This window comes from Erpetoichthys calabaricus, chromosome 11 (assembly GCF_900747795.2).
Source record: "Erpetoichthys calabaricus chromosome 11, fErpCal1.3, whole genome shotgun sequence".
Taxonomy (NCBI): Eukaryota; Metazoa; Chordata; class Cladistia; order Polypteriformes; family Polypteridae; genus Erpetoichthys; species Erpetoichthys calabaricus.
Window position 1 is genome coordinate 140,666,734 of NC_041404.2, and position 21,922 is coordinate 140,688,655.

Here is a 21,922-nt window from a genome sequence, read left to right on the forward strand (position 1 = left end):
AACTGTAAGTGGTATTATAACAAAGTGGAAGCAATTGGGAACAACAGCAACTCGGCCACGTCAAATCACAGAGCTGGGACAGCACATGCTGAGGTGTGCAGAAGTTGCCAACTTTCTTCAGAGTCAATAGCTACAGACCTCCAAAAGCTCAAGAACAGTGCAGCATAGAGAGAGAGAGAGCTTCATGGGAACTGAGCAGCTGCAGCCAAGCCTGACATCACCAAGTGCAATGCAAAGCATCAAATGCAGTGGTGTAAAACCCACCACCACTGGACTTGAGAGCAGTGCAGACATGTCCTCTGGAGTGATGAATCACGCAATCCGATGGACGAGTCTGGCCAGGAGAACAGGACTTACCTAACTGCATTGTGCCAAGTGTAAAGTTTGGTGGAGGGGGATTATGGTGTAGGGTTGTTTTTCAGGGGTTGGGCTTGGCCCCTTAGTTCCAGTGAAAGGAACTGGTCATGCTTCAGCGTATGAAGCCATTTTGGACAATTTCATGCTCCCAAGTTTGTGGGAACAGTTTTGGGGATGGCAACATAACTGCACATTAGTGCAGAAAGCGAGGTCTATAAAGAATTGGATGAGCGAGGAACTTGACTGGCCTGCACAGAGCCCTGACTCTGGGATGAATTCAAGCGGAGACTGCGAGTGAGCGAGCCAGGCCTCCTTGTCCAACATCAGTGCTTGACCTCACAAATGCTCTCCTGGAAGAATGGTCAAAAATTCCTATAAACACACTCCTAAACCTTGTGGAAAGCCTTCCCAGAAGAGCTGAAGTTGTTAGAGCTTCAAAGGGTGGGCCACCTCCATATTAAAGCCTCTGTATTAAGAATGGAATGTCATTAAAGTTCATGTGTGAGTAAAAACAGGCATCCCAATACTTTTTGGCAATATAGTGTGTGTCCATGCCTTTACTCTTTTTTTGACTAATGGAATTCAAAATGTTTCTTTGTAAATGTCTGCAGTTGGCAAGAATTGTTCCATTTGTCAGCTGGTTATGTCTCTTTATTCCCCCTGCACTCCCCCATAACCACCTGTTGCTTTCTTCCTTCTCTGCCCACACCCATAAATGCTGTTCTCCACATTTCTTGAGCTCACAAATCTTCTGTTGAATGCATATTTAGTTAGTATGACTCTGGCCTTAATCCTTTCTTTATATCTGAGTGAGTACATGTAATGCATTGTTTTGCCGGCTGGACCTTCTGTGTTGTTGTCTTGTCTGTTTCATTGTTCCATTCTAATTCTTTGCTGTCTCTTCACAGCCTCATTTTCACATTGTTCTTTATTAAACTTCTTGCCTGCAGTTATTTCTTTGACACACTTAAGTCTGTCAACATTTCTTGGTCCCCTTCAGCAGTTCAGCTCTGACTCTTCATCATTTGTTCATCATCTCGGTCATCACTGTTTACAAGTTGAAGATGAAAACAGCTGTTTTGTCCTCACCCCATCTGTGACTACAGCTCTTTGGGTTGCGTGTTCGACTTCTCCCTGCTGCCTTCACTGTCTGTTGTCAACTTTACTCTTTATAAAGCTTTCTCAGAATCAAAGTTAATACTAGTCTGCTCTCACTCGTACACTTCTGCATTTGATCAAGCCCCATCTTATTGCCTATCCCTTTCAGTTTTTCCTATTCAGGGACTGTTGATCAGCTTTGCTACTATTTTAGCACTTTATCCATCTTTTTATTACCTCCTCCAACGCAGATTCTAATGTTGCTAGAGCTCACGCCATCCATACAGGTGGACTATGCACATGTTTATTAAATGAGGCCAAGCTAACAGTAAGCCCCCCACATGAACTGTGTAGCACAGCTTTTAGCAAATCAGGCTTCAGCCAAAGAAGCTACAAATCAAATACATGTACTGAAATGCAAAAAATGATTTAATGCTACCTGAACAATACAAGACACCACAACAGGATTGTCACAGTCCCCAAAACTTAAACATAATTACATTCAAATTGCTTATGTTTTGTCAAATACAATATTTACAATAATAGCAAAACAAAAAAAACTGCCTAATTCTTGTAATTGCAATGGGTAGTGGTTACTCGTCCTAAATGCTAGCACACTGAGTCAGCCTGAAGAGGTAACAAAAAAAAAAAAGAAAATGTTCTATCAGCAAAATTCATTTCCACACCTTCACCATGTGTTCCTCAACGTGTGCTCACAGACGACCATTGCCGCAGACCTCTCATGGCCGTAAATTATAAATGGAGTAGCTGTAGATCCTCTGATTTTTAAGGCATGGAGTTCAAACTGCTCACCATTTTCTGCACTCCTTATTGAACTGATGATGATGATTCTCCCGATTTCAGTCTTCAACTTCCTTTTACATTGCAAATGAGATTGTTTTTATCCTAAACCACTGGAGCTTCTCTTACTGACCCTGGATGCTGTTACTGAATATGGGGCATTTGCCATTCCAAAGTGTAAAGCGTATTTAACAGTATTATGAGGTGGTTCCACAATACGTTGGGACTTTTCTTTCATCTTTCTTTTCTCGTTTAGCCCAAACTTGCCATACTTGTGTAAATCTACAGCGTATTCCATCATCCTCTGACATCTTTCCAGGTATTCAGTCACACTTAATTCTGATCCTTTGCTGGGTGTTTTTCCGTTTTTTGTGTTGAATCCTTAATTTGGCCATTCCTAACACCTGTTTTCCTTCGTTTTGCTAATGACGTATGCTGGGTATTTGTGTCACCAGCTCTCTCCCAGTTACCTGCTCTCCACTACTGCCATTGGTGACCTGTCTGTTTTTTTTTCCTCCAGCACAAATCGTTTCATTTTTTGTTGAGCTTGATCAGGTTTCCTACTCCGTGCTTTTCTTAATCTTTCTAGATTGTGGCTCTCACTTTTTCTCCCTTCACCACCATTTTTGAGTTGATTCATTTTTATTTTTCCTGACGGTTGTCTGTTTTGCCGTTTACTCTTGTACTAGTGTTGTAGTGCTTGGATCTTCTTCTTTAGTCACCATCGCTTTCTCAGCCCGTAACTGTGGTAGACTTTGCTTAATACCTTCCGCAACATGTGTTTCTCCTGATTTACTATTTCCTTTTCTTATACCGTAGTTTTTTTCTTTTAATGTACGGAGTATAAAAAGTACTCACCCTCTTGGAAATTTTCATGTTATCATTGCACAACTTTTGACACTCATCAATAGAAAAGACTCTTTAGTGTCAAAGTGGAAGCAGATCTCTGCAAACTGGTCTACAGTCATTACAAATATAAAACACAACATAAGTGATCACAGAAATATTCACTCCTATCAGTGTGACTCACCTAAATCATTGTATTCTCAAATGCGTATTCTTACTCCTGGCTGAGAGTGGGAGTAGGACACTTCATAAATACTCCTCACATCCTGCTGTGACATACGACAAAAGTTTAGACGTGGAGTGGTGGGCATTAGTAAATTCCACAAATTGCCGGACTGCATCCATCATTTTACTTAGGATGCTGCACTCCAGCCCACCCCTGCAATATGCTCAGCTCTTTTGATTTTGAACAGTGGGATGTATGGTTAACATCTTTACTTGGCCAGCAGGTGAAGCAGCTAAGGAGCAAACAGGAGCACAGTGCAAGACACATTTTATTTTCTCCTTTGGTCATGTGTTTATGTTTTTTGTTTTCTAACCTGTGTGCCATTGATCACCACCATTGTTTTTCTAACCTTTTCTTCCTCCCCTGCCTGTCTACAACCCAAATCCCCACCCCACCCTACCCTTTCCCTTATTTCCTCGTCTGGGCAGCTCTGGGTCCCGACTCCTGCACTCTTGGTATTGAGGAGTAACTCTGGTATGTTGGCTTTACTGTCTTGCCTATCCAGTTTCTGCTTTTTCTTTTGTGTCTGCTGCACGTCTTCGCACCACCACTTTTCCAGGAGTTTGGAGCTGGTAGTGAGTTGTGCAAATATTGAAATGTGTCTCCGTGCCATATCTGTGGAGGCACAAGGCCTGCTTGTGTGCATTATAAACAAGCATGCCACAGAGCACACATATTGGTGATTCAACTGAAAATAAAGCACATTTCTTTACCTTACTAAGACTAACAAGGCCCATTAGTTTCAGCTCGGTGATTAAACGTGAGTCACTTTTCTGCCAGGGGCCGAAAGCCTGGCATCTCTGTGGCGAAGAGAACAATAAAGTTCATACCTGCAACTAAAACAAAGTCTTATAATAGTAGGTTGTATTTTGTTTCTCTTCCTTCATTTGCATGGGGTATTCTAAATTTATTCAGGTCATGTTAAACTGAGCACACTTTTTCCTTACATTCATTGAAGAAAATCAGTTGTATTTTTAAATTTTACTATACATATATATATATATATATATATATATATATATATATATATATATATATATATATATATATATATATATATATATATACTAGCCATCCCCTGCGGCTTCGCCTGTGTATTAGTAAAACAGGACAGTGAGGAGGCCCCGCCCTCTACTCCTGATGTCACTCTTCCCCCTCCCCTCTGTCTCGGGTTAATGCGAATATATCGCTCCTGCAAGCGAACTATGATTCTTGGTGCGAAGAGAGAAGTCGCAAAATCAACCAGAATGTTCAAGCAAATTATAGAAAAAAAAAGATCTAAATCTGTTAAGTAGTTCTGTCATTTGCTAACTAAGCGGAGTTAAGGTTATGCTCCGAGGCAGACATGTGAGTGAGGAGGACCCCGCCCAGCAGCCCAATGATTCTCTCGGATTCACGCTAATAAATCGGTTCCGCAAGCGAACTATGATACTTAGCACGATGAGACAGTCGCAAAATCAATGGAATGTTCAAGCAAATTATAGAAAAAAAACCAGATCTAAATCCGTTAAGTAGTTCTCTCGTGAAAGCAGACAGACATGCAAACGGGTCTTTAAAACTATAAGAAATTTCGCGCTTGGACCACGAAATGTTTAAAACCATTTCTTAGCGAGCACCTATGGGCCAAGGGTAACCTACATTTCAAGTCCCAAGTCCTCAAGGTTCAGGAGATTTTGTGATGAGTAAGTCAGTGGTATTTGGCTTTTTTTTATATATATATATATATATATATATATATATATATATATATATCTATATCTCTATATATGTGTGTGTATATTTTAGTGTCTCATCTTTAAATGCCTTGGCTGGTAGCGCATTCTGGAGAAAGTTTCTGCTGGGGTGAGCTGATCCTTTGAGGACAGGTTGGTTCAGTGACTCTCCATAAGCAAAACCTAAAGCTTATAAAGTAAAATGAATGAGGTGCAGAGGTAAGAGGATGCAAAATTCTTAAATTATGACATTTGAGAAATGTCCCACTTCTTGAAATAGACAAATTAAATAAAGTCAATCAGGCCATAGGGTGGTACACGCAAGAAACAGAAGGTAAAGTGAAAAGACAAACAATAATAAGGCTAGCAAATCCATAAATCAGACATATAATCAACAAATTACGGCTGTGCATGTATTATAAGACTCCTTAAGTGTGTTTTAAATTGTGAAGGGGTCCTTGTGTCAGGTGTTATACAGCATTGTAAAAGTTCCACCATGTCCTGGAAAAAGTCCTGGTCCAGAGTTTCTATGAAGCGCCGTCCACTAGTGGGTTAGTTTGCTGGGGCTCAGTTCCAGAGAAGAGTACTGCCTTATCTGCCTTGCTGCTGTGTAGCCGAACTTGTTAGATTTCTTTAGTGTTGTGTTTTATGTTATAATGAAGCCTTTCAAATGGAATCACCTTCTGACTGGCAGCCTTTCTTGTGAGTACTGCATGTATTTTCTTGTTACTTTCTCGAGACACGACACGACAGGACATATCTTCAGTGGTTCAAAGGGCTTTGTAGCAGTGAAATGCACCATGGGTTCTGGTTCTACCTTGAGTGTTAAATATCCTTGGGCTGTCATCCCCTTTCCCGGATATCGTTATTGTTGGATCCACTTTAGAAAGTGCTGAAAATAGTGTCTTCAGAAAGTGTTCAGACCCCTTCACTTTGTACACAATTTATGTTGCAGCCTTATTCTAAAATCATTTACGCCCCCACCCCACCCCATGAAACAACACTCAGTACCTCAGAATCACAAAACCTCAACAACATTTTAGAATTTTTTTTACAGATTTAGTAAAAATAAAAAACTGAACTATCACATTGACATAAGCATTTAAGCCCTTTATTCAGTTGAAGTCCCTTTGGCAGCCATTCCAGCCTGGAGTCATCTTAGGTTCAAAGCAACAAGCTTCACACACCAGGATTTGGGGGTTTTCTGCCATTCTTTTTTGTAGATCCTCCCAAACTCTGTCAGGTTGGATGGACACCATCATTGGACAGCAGTATTTAGGTTCTCCCCAGACGTGTTCGATTGGGTTCAAGTCGAGGCTCTGACTGGGCCCAGAGTTGTCTCTGAGCCACTTCTGTGTTGTCTTTCCTTTGTGAACCGTCAGCCCATTCTGATGCCCAGAGTGCTCTATTGCAGGTTTTCATTAAGAATGTCTCTGTAGTTTGCTCCATTCAGCTTTCCCTTGACCCTGACTAGTCTCTGAGTCCCTGCCAATCAAGAGCTGCCCCCACCATGTTTCACTGTTGGAATGGGTGTGTTGTGTTGTTGAGGGGAGTTTAGACTCCTTCAAAAAAGGTTTAACTCGGGAGCCATTGAGACCATTCTCCATGATTGCATCACTGCCTGGTATGAGAGCTGCACTTTCCAAGAACGGAATCCTTTACAGAAGGTTGTGTGGCTAGCTGAGTGCACCACTGAGACTTCACCATGCTCTACATGATATCTTTATGAGACGGGGGCTTGGTCAGCTCTCTGAGGATATCCAAGAACTGCAGTCATTCCAGAATAGACCTCTTTAAAGATAGCGAAATCAGGCAGACCTGACTGCAGCCTAAACACTAAACATATCATAACCCGTGAGACAAGACTTTATGCAAAGAGATTTTGAAAACTCCCGCTCACATCTAAAACATTTACAACCACGCACACAGTTCAATCATTTCTCATTTGTGTGAATGCTATTGTCAGACACAGTTCGTGTAGAGAGAAAGAAACGATATTCACTTACAGGCAGTTATATGTTGCGTTGTCACGATGTAATTCCAAACACGGAATCAAAATTCAATGTGATATGACAAAAAGGTAAAAGCGAAAAGAGATCAAATATATGGACATAGGTGATACAACAGATGTATGAAGATATCATTTGGCTTTAAAGTTTAAGTCAGAGATTTGTAGATCGTCTAATTCGTGTTGCCATCAGGGAAAAGTAGTGTTTGTACCCAATGAAGAGGCGCATCTGCGAGAATTTAAAGATTTGTTGTTTGGTGAAAGTGAAATCCACATATGTGAGTGACAGAGACGTGAAGTTGCTGGTGCGTAGCGCAGGCAGGGGGGTTGGCAAGCAAAGCAAGCAGGGGGCTAGTATGTATATGTATGTGTGTGTGTATATATATCACTCAAGTCCTAAATGTAGATAAAGAGAAACCAGTTAAACAAATGAGACAAAAATATTATACTTGGTCATTTATTTATTAAGGAAAATGATCGAATATTACATATTTATGAGTGGCAAAAGTATGTGAACCTTTACTTTCAGAATCTGCTGTGACCCCCCTTTGCAGCAATAACTGCAACCAAACGTTTCCAGTAACTGTTGATCAGTCCTGCAACACCGGCTTGGAGGAATTTGAGCCCATTCCTCCATACAGAACAGCTTCAACTCTGGGATGTTGGTGGGTTTCCTCACATTAACTGCTCGCTTCAGGTCCTTCCCCAACATTTCGATTGGATTAAGGTCAGGATGTTGACTTGGCCATTCCAAAACATGAACTTTATTCTTCTTTAACCATTCTTTGGTAGAAAGACTTGTGTGCTTAGGGTCGTTGTCTTGCTGCATGACCCACCTTCTCTTGAGATTCAGTTCATGGACAGATGTCCTGACATTTTCCTTTAGAATTCTTTGATATAATTCAGAATTCATTGTTCCATCAATGAAGGCAAGCCGTCCTGGCCCAGATGCAGCAAAACAGGCCCAAACCATGATACTACCACCACCATGTTTCACAGATGGGATAAGGTACTTATGCTGGAATGCAGTGTTTTCCTTTCTCCAAACATAACGCTTTTAATTTAAACCAAAAAGTTCTATTTTGGTCTCATCCGTCCACAAAACATTCTTCCAATAGCCTTCTGGTTTGTCCACGTTATCTTAAGAAACTGCAGGCGAGCAGCAATGCTTATTTTGGAGAGCAGTGGCTTTCTCCTTGCAACCCTGCCATGCACACCATTGTTGTTCAGTGTTCTCCTGATGGTGGACTCATGAACATTAGCCAATGTGAGAGAGGCCTTCAGTTGCTTAGAAGTTCCCCTGGGGTCCTTTGTGACCTCGCCGACTATTACACGCCTTGCTCTTGGAGTGATCTTTGTTGGTCGACCACTCCTGGGGAGGGTAACAATGGTCTTGAATTTCCTCCATTTGTACACAATATGTCTGACTGTGGATTGGTGGAGTCCAAACTCTTTACAGATGGTTTTGTAACCTTTTCCAGCCTGATGAGCATCAACAACTCTTTTACTGAGGTCCTCAGAAATCTCCTTTGTTCGTGCCACGATACACTTCCACAAACATGTGTTGTGAAGAGCAGACTTTGATAGATCCTGTTCTTTAAATAACACAGGGTGCCCACTCACACCTGATTGTCATCCCATTGATTGAAAACACCGAACTCGAATTTCACCTTCAAACTAACTGCTAATCCTAGAGGTTCACATACTTTTGCCACTCACAAATATGTAATATTCGATCATTTTCCTCAATAAATAAATGACCAAGTATAATATTTTTGTCTCATTTGTTTAACTGTGTCTCTTTATCTACTTTTAGGACTTGAGTGAAAATCTGATGATGTTTTTAGGTCGTATTTATGCAGAAATATAGAAAATTCTAAAGGGTTCACAAACTTTCAAGCACAACTGTATGTATGTATATATATATATATATATATATATGTACACATGTACACACACACATATATATATATATATATATATGTGTGTGTGTATGTACATGTATATATACATACACACCTTTTATTGTTCAGGTTCATTATTGGCTGTTGTAAATGTGCTTTATAAATAAAGTTTGACTTGAAACACAAGAAAATGATCTCAGGCTTCATGCTTATTTTCAAATTCATGGTGGTCTATGATGATGTTTTAACTTTTTTTTTACGCAGTTTGTTTTGCCAAAGGAGAACTCCAGTAGATTACTTGTGCATGTGAACACAGGACATTAAGAAGCCAGGTTTTTGCCTTAACTGGGTTATTCACCTTCTTCCCATCATATGTGCACATGTAAGTGCACTGAATGATAACCAATAGAATGGAATGCCCCTGAGCCAAAGCAAAGTGTCTAAATAGGACATTTCATTTTTTATTTTTAATAAGATTTCTGGAATTTGTAAACCCCCTTTTTCACTTTTGTGATTCTGCAGTATTTAGTGTTGCTTGATGTTGGGGGGGGGGAGTTAATTCTAATGATTTTAGCACAACATATAAAAAGTGAAAGAGGGAAACAGTCTGAATACTTTCTGACTGCACTGCATGCGGCACAAGAATAAAAATGAAAGGCAAGCAATGCATAATATCAAAGGAGAACAAGCACTGCTACAGAGTGATAACAGTAATTAGCAGCAATAAAAATATAAACTGTTTATTGCATTTGACAGAGTCATACTTCTTAAGCCGACCATTTATATGAGTGCCAAGCTCATTTAATACACAGACCACGGCGATGCACTGAGTAGCACCGATCTTCCCTACTGCCTTCACCCCGCCATGTCTTTTTCTCTGCATTACCTTGTCTCTCCTGCTGCCTTTTCCCACGTCTCACACTTACCCCCCCTGTCCCTCTGTTTCCCTACAGGTGCCTCGGAGTCCACAGAGAGCTTGAAGAGTCAGAGCACAAACAGTTCTAGCCAGCCTCTCCTCTCCCCACCAAGCAGCCTCCACATTGAGGATGAACAGCAAACCTTATGAAGCCAGCGGGCGAGATGTTCTCAGTGTGCACACGTGTGTGTGTGTCTGTGTGTGTGTGATAGAGAGAATACATCCTTCTCCCCATCTATAAAAAAAAAAAAAAAATTGCATTTTGTCAGCAAGATGGTGAGGGGCAACAGCCTGGCTGTCATCCGCTTGCTGTCTTTCTCCTACATTCATGCAGCGCTGCACTTCTGCCTTTGCCTTATAGTGACGCACACACGGCTTCAGCTTTCTGAAGTGGACCTGAAATTTTTGGCAGGGTGGACTTAACCCCACCGTCCCACCTCCTCCTCATCTGGTTAAGAGAAAAGCTGAGGTCTGAATGTCACTACAGTGTTCTCCAACTTCAAACCCCCCACTGTTTGTTCTGCTTGATGTTTGTGGCTAAACTTAAAATGCGTCCTCTTTAGTCCTGTCAATAGAGTGCCAATTTCACAGCAAATGTAGCCGACTACCTAAATGCTAACTTATCATGGACTTCTCTAGCAATCTGTTGATAATTTTAAACACGTTTCAAACTAGGTAGTTGCCTCCTATCAGGCTGTGGGTCATAATGTAGATTTGTAGAAGGATTAATCAATCAGACTCTTATTAAATTAATGTCAGAATTTGTAGGACTTTAAGGATTACATCTTCTTAACCCACCAGCACTTCAAACTTTTTTTTTATGTCCTCACGTTTTTTTTTTTTTAGTTTTTTTTTTACTACCCAATGTGGGTTCAATCACTGAGACAGAGTTGAGACTACCTGTCTAATTTGTCAGTTGTGAGAGTGCAGAATTAAGCTGATTAGTCGTCAAACCACAGAGCAAAGACCGAAATGGACGGAGCTCCCCAAAGTCTCGGTGGAAAAATGCTCACTGAAGTAAAATTCGCTTTAAACTGCGTTTTCGGAGAGCTCTGTATATATGTACATATGCGCAGATGTTCTTTTTGATGTGGCGGTGGAGTTTCTAAAGAGCCCATCTTTTCTGAGATGGCCAACCAAGGAGTGTGAAGATGGCGTCTATAACTTTATCACTCCTGCTGCAGCCAGAGTTGTTCATAGCACGCTTTTATAGGAATGGCAAAACTCTGATATTAAAAGGGTTGCGCTTGGGGTGGGATGGGGGGTTAATGCTAATAAATGTAAATGGGTTTAATTTTTCTCTATCAGCTATAATTATACATTTACAGATCAAGTTAAAGAATAGGGTCCAGTAAATGAGGACGAGTCGCCATTTAATGGGTGCTCAACTCAGCCTTGTGATGCCAGTTATCGTCGAGTGGATTTTGTTTTTTATTTTTACAATACTTTTGAGATCCATACACACTTTTTTTTTCCTTTTTCAAGAAGTGGTTTGCGAGAATTTTTTTTTTTTTTTTAAGGAAAAATGGGAACAGAATTATGAACGCTAACAGAAAATGATTCTTAACTGTTGTCTTATGTGTTTGTAAATCTGACTAAATTGGTCGATTTTAAAACTCCACTAAATGTCACTGTGGGCCAGGGTGTACTGCTGGCCCCTTCAACACTACGCAACAATTACTACTGGAGCTGCCGGCATGGAGGGAGGTGATTGCAGATATGGGGGCATTGACCGCAGTTCCGACTAAAACGTTTATTGACTTGGCACAAATCTTGTGCTTGGGAAGCTTCTGTGTTTGCCCTGATTGAACGGGCAGACTTTTTTTTTTTTTTTTGTCCTTGGAACTGCTTGATAATCCTGACAATAAAGTATTTTTTTTATATATACATATATATACTATATATAATATATATATATATATATATATATATATATATATAGTATATATATATATATTGCTTTAGCATTAAAGCCTATCCTGCTACTAATGTGTTAGCTTTGTTTTTTCTTTCTTTCTTTTAGTTTTTCACCAGGCAGCTCTTGGAATATTCTGACTTTCAGTGATTGGCTTGAATTCGCTTCCTCTGCCTTACTGCTCCTCATGTGATTATAATGTGCCAGGCTGCCACGGCAGACAGATGGTTACTTCTCTAGGTGCTACTTAGGCAGGCAAGTGGCTCTTTTAGGATTGTTTCATGTAAAAAAACAGTAATGCTAAGTGGTGAAATACACTTTGGATTCGGAAAAGCATTCAAGGCCTTTCACTTTCTGCACACTTTATTGTGTTGTAGATTTCATTTTAAATTTGTGCCCAGTACAGTCAACAATGAAAAAATGATGTGAAGACATATCTCTCTATTATAAAAGAAAATCTTCAGATGAGACTGTTGCCAACAGATTTGTTCAAGTCCCGCCCTCCTCTTAATGGCCCACGCCTGCAGTCCTCTCACCTCTCATTGGTGTAAATGCTATTGTCAGTCAGAGTTCCTGCTCTCTCAGCTCTTATAAATTTTCACGTTTTCCTCACTTTAAATTCCCAAATAAAGAAGATGTATTATGTCCAAATCTTATTGAAGAATTTCACCCCAAAAGGTTATTAATTCCCATCGGGATTAATAAAGTATCTATCTATCTATCTATCTATCTATCTATCTATCTATCTATCTATCTATCTATCTATCTATCTATCTATCTATCTATCTATCTAACAGAAGAAATGGGTACACGGGCAATCCTAGTGACAAGAAACGATGAAGTCAAACGAAGTAACGCAAAAATTGTCGATCAGTTACACAGCAAATTGGTTAAATGCGTATCAATAGACTCTGCTGAAACAGCTGGTGGTGATGGTGCGGAAAATGAAAACAACTTACAATATCATGAAGAATATCTACAATCATTAATACTGTCTGGTCTTCCACCGGCCGAATTACTGTAGAAAGCAGAATGAATCGTAATGTTATTGTGTAATTTATGTCTGAGTGATGGGCTATGCAATGGAACAAGAGTAGTTGTATTGAAAATTGGTCGAACAATTCTGACCTGTAACATTTTAACAGGGAACAAGAAAGGTAATGTAGTCCATCTAACATGAGACACCAAAGGAGATCTTGATATGCCATTCGTTTACAGTTTTCCGTTAGAATAGCTTTTGCTATGACAACAAATCACAGGGACAAACATTCGAAAAAGTCTGTTTGTTTGTTCGAGAGAAAGAAACGATATTCACTCACAGGCAGTTATACGTTGTTTTGTCACGATGTAAGTCCAAACATGGAATCAAAATTCAATGCAATATTGACAAAAGGTTAATTCAAATTTTTTAAAAAGTTTTACAGTAAAAGTGTAAGTTTAAAATGTATTTGCATGTTAATTTCAAAGCCAAACAGAACGAAAATGTGTAACGCAACGAATACCTCTACCGCACCATGAAAGTTTTCTTTCCATTTATTACCTTTTACTATTTTTTAATATGGTTAATTATTCGCTGTAATGTAAAATAGTTAGTTCTATTATGCATATGTAACAATTCCCATGAAAATAACAATCTGTTTAAATTGTACATCTACATCCCCATATGCGAGCGGCAGATCTGTGAAGTGGTTAGCGTGTAGCAGCTGCCCGGGGGCGTTGGCAAGCAAAGTGAGCAGGGGGCAGAGGCCCCTAGTGTTTTAAAAATCAAAAACTGAAGTCTCTCTTTCATTGAACTATCCAGACCCTTATTTCAGTACTGTGTAGAAGTCCCTTTGGCGGCAGTTCCAGCTTCAAGTCTTCTTGGTTAAGTCTCCACAAGCTTTGAACCCCTGGATTTGGGGGTTTTAACCCATTGTTCCTAGCAGATCCCCTCAAGCTCCGTTAGATTAGATGGGTAGCATCTGTAAACTGCCATCTTCAGGTCCCACCATGTGTGGGCCACTCGAGAGACTTGCCCTGGTCACTCCAGTGGTGTCCCAGTCCCACTAAGGCGTTATACAGGCGTATAGCCGTTAGTATTAAGCAGAGGTGTCGAACTCCGGGCCTGGAGGGCCGCATTGGCTACAGGTTTTCATTCTAATCCTTTTCCTAATCAGTGAGTAGTTTTCACTGGTAATTAACTCCTTTGCCCTTCATTTCAACAGCCCTGTTTTTAAGGATTCAGTGCTCTGAATTGATTTGTTTCTTCATTAATTGGCAGCCAAACAGAAATGAGATGTGAAACGAGCCAACAAATGACCAGCTAAACTGGGATTTCAAACTCCAACCAATTTCACTCCAACCAGTCTCTTAATAAGAAGCTGATTCTTGCTGTTAATTAAGCCCGTTATTTAATTCAATGGCTTGTTGCTGCTCTCATTCTGCCACAGCAGACCTTTCCAAATCTGTTGATTTTTCTGTCATATGATGGCTTGTTTGATGTCTCATTATTGTTTGGCTACTAATTAAGGAAAAAGAGACAATTAAGGGGCCTGAGTCAAGTTAATTAAAACTAAAACAAAAGAAGTTAATTAGCAGTAAAAACGGCTCACTAATGAAGAAGATGGTTAGAATGAAAACATGCAGCCACTGTGGCCCTCAAGGACTTGTTTCTTGACACACTTCTGCTGAATAATTTGTTATTTGAAGGTCCTCATGTTGGTGTGTCACAGAGAGGATGTGCAGCGCCGTTCATAAAGTTTTAATTCTCTCCTCCACTTCTACCTCCAAGTAGTCCAGATCCAGAGTACATCCCATATCTGTGCCTACCCTTTTAATTAGCTTGTTGATTCGGTGGGCCTCTCTTGAAGTGATGTTACCAGCTCAGCAGACCACACTGACCATCACAGAGGATGTCACACCATGCATTAAAGGAAGGCAGTCACCTAAGGAAGAAGAGTCTGCCCTGTCCTTTCTTCTATTGTTCCTTTGTGTTCCGAGACCAGTCCAACCTGTCAATGATGTGGACCCCCAAGTACTTGTAGGTGCGGACCACCCCTACATCTATGGCTGGACATACTCTATGGTTTGGCGAAAGTCAGTCACCAGTTCCTTGGTTTTGCTGATTCTCCACGGCAGTCCACGCATCTAACTAAGTACAGAAGATCGTCCGCAAGGTGTTCGGGTGGACCATATTGATCGCTCGGACTTACCCAGCAAAAAGGCGAGAAGAAATAAAGGTTTAACATCATTAGAATAATAGTATTAACGCTATAAACAGTTAAAAGTTGGTTTCATTTGAAGCATACGTCTCACAGAAACAGTACTAAAAAAAAAAGAAAACGTGTTAATGAACTGATAATTCTTATTCTGGGGTCTGTCACTGCCCCTATAAACGCATCATGTCCAATGTTAGTAAAGCTGACAAAGAAATTCTTGGGGTGCCCATCTCATGATTTTTTTTTTTTGAAAGGACGGAATGGCCACTTAACTTTCAGCTGGTTAAGAGCTCTGGGTAAAGTAGTCAAAAAATAATTAATCAATGCAGTTTTTGCACCTCGTCTTAACATATTTTTTTAAATAACGTTTTTAAAAGAGCGCTGCCATTACCAATACGTACAAATTCGCAAATAGTTCAGCGTGTCCCGGTTTTCATTTAAAAATTCAATAAAATGAGTAAAAAAAAAAGCCAAGTTATTCCTAGAATGTATGCACTACCGGCATGTTCAGGGAGAGACTGCATAAATCTTAATAAACAATTCGGTGAACTGTCTCCTTAATGCTGCCGACTGCCATCGTGCTGAATGTCTACACTTTGTCTCAATGTTGTGATGTTATTACGGTTCTCGATGGTCCAAGCATGTCCATCACACTAGCAGCAGACTGACGTTTATCCAAGCACTTTAGATGGTGTTCCGTCCACATGTTAAACTTGAAATGCGGATTCTTCCCTGCACCACTGCTACAGAATTTGATTCAATGCATATGCCTGTTGACCATGGCCACTCAAACGGCTTCTACTATACAACACACAAACCCCAGTTTTATTCGCTTGCCCTTTCGTAAGACTCCGCAAGTCGCCACATTTTTGTGCCGCGTCAGTTCTCCTCCTTCCGACCCAAGTTGCCCCGCCACTCATCTGTCAGCCCCGCCCCTCTCCATCTTTCCTATTCGTGCCTCTCCTTGTCAGTCATCTCAGTCCGATGGTTTCACTGGCTGTGTCAGGGAGGTGTGGCGTTACAAGGATGAGACTTTTTTTTTATATGTTTATGCCATAGGGACACAAGCGCCGTGTCACGAATTAACGGCGGTGTTTCACACGTTAATTAGAAGTTCGCGCTTGGACGAACTCGACTAACTTTTTCTACACAGTCATGTAGCGACCCGCAGTTTAAACAGAATCAGTCTAAAGGTTGAAAACCGGAAGCTTTCGAATCGCAGGTTGCAATCCTGATCCACACGCACTTGTTGTCATGGCTTGGTAAACGTGCAGCGCTGGAAATTTTTTGGGGAAAAAGGAATGGACACAACTCTACACGGTTGTTCCGCCACTGCCTTGCAGCCCAACCCACTGGCTGTGTGGAGTCTGCGTGCCCAGTATGTCAGTAAGCAGGTCCACCGATTTTCTGGCGTCCCTTCCCGAGTTGGTTCAAGCCTTGCGTTTGACGCTGCCGAGACTGGCCGCCTCCTCTCGACCCCTCGACTGGTTGGACGTGTTTGTCGTTTTTAACACCCCATGAGAACACTCGGTGGCGCGCTGCTTGTCTAGCCTACCCTGAGCCCCCATAAATACTTCCATTCGAATCGAATTCCCTGAAAAGGCGATTGAGTGGTCCTTTAATTTAGATGACCTTAGATTAGATCGGATTAGATAAGACTTTATTAACCGCACTGGTTAACTGTCGGTGCTACACGGTTGATAATTTCGTCCACAGATGAGTCCACATAAGTGAAATCTCTGATTGATATTTTAGACTTAAGATATTGACGGGGGTTGGCGCAGTGGTAGCGCTGCTGCCTTGCAGTTAAGAGACCCGGGTTTTGCATGGGTTTTCCGGGTTTGCATGTTCTCCCCGTGTCTGCATGTATTTCCTCCGGGTGCTCCGGTTTCCTCCCACAGTCCAAAGGTTAGGATTCTAAACTGCCCCCAGTGTGTACTTGGTGTGTGGGTGTGTGTGCTTTACGGTGGGCTGGCGCCCTGTCCGGGGTTTGTTTCCTGCCTTGCGCCCTTTGTTGGCTGGGATTGGCTCCAGCAGACCTCCGTGACCCTGTAGATAGGATATAGCGGGTTGGATAATGGATGGATGGATACTGACAAGCAAAATTAGCCATCAAACCTATCAGGAGTGTCCAATGACATATTGTCATTGAAGATAACAAATGTACGGGAAAGTCCTTTACATCTGTGACGCGACATACGTTTAATGACACCGCTTTCCTTAAGAGAGGGTGTTTGGGAAGTGGATTTATCCTTGGACTGCACGCAGACTGGCCCACCGGGTTCATGTAACTGTTGTATCTCAGTTTATCCAATTTACCCATTCCAGTTAAATCTATTTGAGTATATATAGCGCCTCTCATCTTGTGATACCGTTATTATGACGCAGTGCTTAAAGCCTCTTACCCCATGTTCTGAGTCTAAGGATTTGTTGTAATGAGTTTGGTGTTTTCCGAAAAAAAGCACGAACGGCTTAACTAGAAAGTGCAGAACTATTTTTTTCATGCATTTGTGGCTGGTTTTTTGCCTGGTAGCTGGTTCGTGTGTAAACGGCCCAAAAAGACCCCATAAATTCCCAACCCACATGGTCATCATTTCTCCCCCAGTAGTTTAGTTGAAACTCTGGAAAAATTACTGGCAAAAATAGAACGCGATACCAAAAGATGACCACAAGAGGGCGCGCTTAAACCAACAATGAAGAATAACGGGCGTTTATTTCCTCGGCGAAGCGAGCCGCCTCCTCGTGTTTGTTTGATTGTGATATTTTTGTCTTTCATGTTTCTGGGATCACAGTGATGGAAGATCAGAGACGTCTATTTGATGTAAATCCCCCCCCCCCCCCCCCCCCCACCCCACCCCCCGTTTGAGTCAGATGACCCTCACACAACCCACATCTTAAAATAGTCTGTTTGTATTCTGGATCAATTTAAAGATGTGGGCGCCACATCGGGCGGCGGGGTGGCGCTTTAGTATTGTGTTTGGTGAAAGGGTGAGCGTTTCGCTTCAGAGACCATTCCAGCCTGATGGACAATGACGGACAGACTACATACGTCTTTTAAATGACGAGTCTTTAACGTATGGCAGCAGTCGCATGTGAGTTCAGTAACGACGAGTAAACCCGAACAAAATAAGAGGGCGATGCAAAGGCCTGACGTGGGCTTCCGTTTTCAAGTGGAAACTCGCTGGGGTCTCCTGTTCACGTTAATTACAGGACACGTGTCTGTGTGTGGGTCCATCCAGTTGCTGTGTCTCTTGTTATATGTCATTTGGGATAACATTCATAAAAGCAGTGCTAATCTTTGTGATGCACCATCTGTTGGAATGAAAAATGCAATTCATTCCAATAGATCGTGTACAACAAACATTAAAGTCCAACAGAGCGGAACTGCCAGATGAACAGAAATATGAAGTGTGTTTGTGAGTGCCCGTCTAGTTGCTTTGTCTCTGTTACATGCTATTTGGTATGGGAGTCGCAAAATCAGTGCCAATGTTTGTGATGCGCCATATGGTGGAATGAAAAAAGCAGTGCATTTTATTATTACAAATGTCTGTGCCATCTGTTGGAATGGAAAATGCAATTCATTTAAGTACTGCAAATGATTACGAGGCGCCATCTGCTGGAAATGATAAATACAATACATTTTATGACAAATGTTAATTATGTGCCATCTGTTGGAATGACAAATGCTATGCTGAAAATGTTTAATGCACCATCATGACAAATATTTAAGGTGTATTGCTTTTGTCAATTCAAGAGATGGAACATTTTATTGTTACAAGTTTTTGGGATGCACCATCTGCTGGAATGACAAATGAAATGCATTTGTATTACAATTGTTCATGATGTGCCATCTGTTGAAATGGCAAATACGATACATTTTATTGTTTCAAGTGATTGTGAGGCGCCATCTACTGGAAATGACACAAACAATGCGTTTTATTACAAATGTTCATTACGTGCCATTTGTTGGAATGAGAAATGCTATGTATTTTTGAAAATGTTTGTAATGCACCATAATGGAAAATGCAATGGATTTGTTACTACAAAGGTTTGTGATGCCCCATCAGTTGGAATGAAAAATGTGTGCATTACAAAATACATTCCAGTAGGTGGTGCACTAGCCAGAAATAACCTCTTCACATGAGGGCATCCCAGGTTGATGAGACTGAATGGTGCGGTTTTGTCCACATGGAAAAGGACAGTCAGCGATGGAGGAATTTTTTGTGCAAAAATTCAATAAATTAATACACAAATAAATGATTTATTGTAAATGTCACAATAAAAATTAAAAATCACAATGACGTGACCACAAACAATTCGACTTGTCATGAGATGGGCTTTTTTTGTCGTTTGTTTCTTTATGTGTTTATTTAACGTTTTCCTCGTTTATTCCTTTCAATGACACCGCACGCACCTCGAAGTGCCCATTGGCACCCTTGGTATGTGAACTCGGGTTATTTACGTGGCAGGTCAAGTGCCTTCGGGTCCAGCAAGCACAACATATCTGGGATACACAGATATCTGAGGAAGATCAAAAAACAGAAAGTCATTTGTGCGGTCATAGCGGAGAAATGGGGCCAGTGAAGAAAGAGCAGCTTGAAATAGAGGGGAGCGTACGATTAGGGGAGGACAGCTCAGTGCTTGTATAGCATGGAGGACTTTCATAGTAAAGAGTGTAAAAATACACACATCTCATCTGTAACGAGTAGTGAGCTGTTTATTATATAGCGCCTTTCTGTGCCACCGCAGTTCCTACTTTGCTTTAAATACAGTTATGTACGGCAGATACTGCGTTTCCAGAAACAACCAGCAGGTGGCAGCAGAGGATCGCTGCGGAGCATGTTCAGACAGCAGGTGGCTGAAACAAGTAGGCACTTTGGGGGGGTGCAGGGATTCCAGAATCAACAGAAACCCCCAAAATGGTATTTAAAGGCTGTCCTATCTCTCTGCCGAAGCCTGATTGGATTATGGTGCCTAGAAGTGAGGTGGAGCATGGGAAGTCGACCTCCATTGTGGGGTGGTTTGTTTGGCTGGCAAGTGGCTGTGCCACCCCTCCAGTTAGTTACGAACAAATGGCGTATGCTAATCAGGTCCACTAAGACAGCCGAGTCTTTTTGTTCCCCCTTATTTTGGTAATCGGGTATTTAATCCTTTTATCACTCACCCATTTATATTTTTGATTAATATCCCATTATTTTTAAAAATAAAAATGCATTTTATTTTAATAGCGCCTTCCCCATGCTTCCTCCCACACCCCCAATGACGGGTCACTCTAAATTGTGAGTGACTGTGTGCCCGGCAATGGACTGGCATCTGTCTACCTGGCACTCTAAAAAATTGATTAAAATGAATTTGCCTTTTGTATAAAGTTAGAGCAGCTCAGAGTTGTTCCCAACCCTTCAAGCCATATTTGTTTTATATAGCGCCTTTTTGTAGGGTGTACGGATGGCAAGTGCAGCGACTTGTCAGTGGATTTCAGCACCAGTACCTCTAAGCCACACTTGCTTGTATTTATAAAGTGTATTGAGGATGCCAGGCTGAACACCTGAAAAGTTAAAGCTGCGCCAGCTCTGCCAGTGAAAGGCGCTATATTGCTTAATTCCAACTTGGTTTTCAACGTGTGGTTAACTTCCACCTACTTCTCCCTTTTTGCACACCCTGCCTCTTTAAATTTTTAAATCCATCCATTCAGGGCCATGGGATGCTGGAGCCCATCACAACAGTGCGGGGGGGGGGGGGCAAGGCAGCCCTGGATGGGGCACCGACATAACGCATGGCACCTTCATGCCTCACTCACCCTGTTTTAAGGCACCAGGTACCCTGACACGTCTTTGGCAGACAAAACCCAAACGGATATGAAAAGAAATGTTCAAGCCATGCCCCGGAGCTGCCCAGGGTGGTGGCATCCATGCCAACCAATGTACCACTTTCAATGAGAAGATAAAATGGAGTGTGGCCTCGTTGTTAGGCCTTCTTACCCTGAATGAACCTCTTGACCTGTCAATGCTAAATAAACTTTTACCAGATTTTCTTCACTATTTTTCTAGATGCCCACTAATTCTCCCCATCTTTATGGATGTTTGTATGGCATTGCAACAATGGGGGGTTAAAGCGGGTGCGACTCCAAGAAGCTGGCCTCAGGATGATCTTTAGGAAAATGGCATCAGCAAGGCTGAAGAGCATTTGGGAGCAATTTGTGAAATCTGAATAATCTGCGCAGAAGTTTACCTGGCATGGCGGCTTGACTGGCACCTAAGGCCGGCCGAGCGTCCCGATTCTGCTCACGGATTTTCTCGATTTGAAATGCAGGCCGCTTTATTAAAACTGCTTTTCTGCACAGTTTGTCCTCCTCTGAGCAGCATGTCGAAGCTCCTGTCGGCGACAAGGACACATTTACGGGGAGGGGGCGCCCCGCCGGTATATTCGAGTGATGACAAGCCTGCCGCTGCTCTCATTCGCTTTGTTTCCTGCAACTTTGAAGACGCTCACTTCTTATTTGAAAGTTTTCATAGTGTGCTATGCATCCCTGCGCGGCATTTATAACCTCTGGGGACTGTCACTCAGTGGCCACCTGTTCTGTGTCACCGCGGCCCGACACGCGCTCGTTCCGCTTTTTTAGTTACTTCTTTTGTCTAAACGTTTTTTCTCTCTCTCTCACTTTTCAGTTTGGGACTCCTCCGCATCTCACAAAATGCTCTCTCAGCAGTGCCCTGCGGCGGTGGCGAGGAGAGGCGCGGTGCGGCGGCATTCGTGGAGCGAGCTGAACAATAGCGCCGGAATGCCGGGCGCACGGTGCAGCACGCGCGGGACTCATTGGCGCGAGAACGAGAGCGCGCAGCGCAGCTACAGCCATGGCCCCGCCTCCTCCTCTCGCGCGCGCGTCTTTAACAGACTTCAACCGCCAGCGACAAGAAATCGATAGCGCGCGTAAAAAAAAAGGAG

At 41.9% G+C, this 21,922-nt stretch overlaps 1 protein-coding gene across 3 annotated transcripts in view; it reads left to right on the plus strand.

Annotated features, from left to right (window-relative positions):
- Positions 1–10,498, plus strand: part of LOC114661031 (E3 ubiquitin-protein ligase MGRN1-like) — a 90,748-nt gene extending 80,250 nt beyond the window's left edge. For 2 of the 3 annotated variants that reach the window (XM_028814124.2, XM_028814125.2), the window contains exon 16: positions 9,906–10,498. In XM_028814124.2, coding sequence (XP_028669957.1) covers positions 9,906–10,018 — 113 coding nt within the window. In that variant the 3' untranslated portion in view covers positions 10,019–10,498. Of the gene's footprint in view, positions 1–3,756; positions 3,803–9,905 lie in introns of all 3 variants that reach the window. The other variant, XM_051933804.1, reaches the window with a different exon arrangement.
- The last annotated feature ends 11,424 nt before the right edge of the window (positions 10,499–21,922 follow it).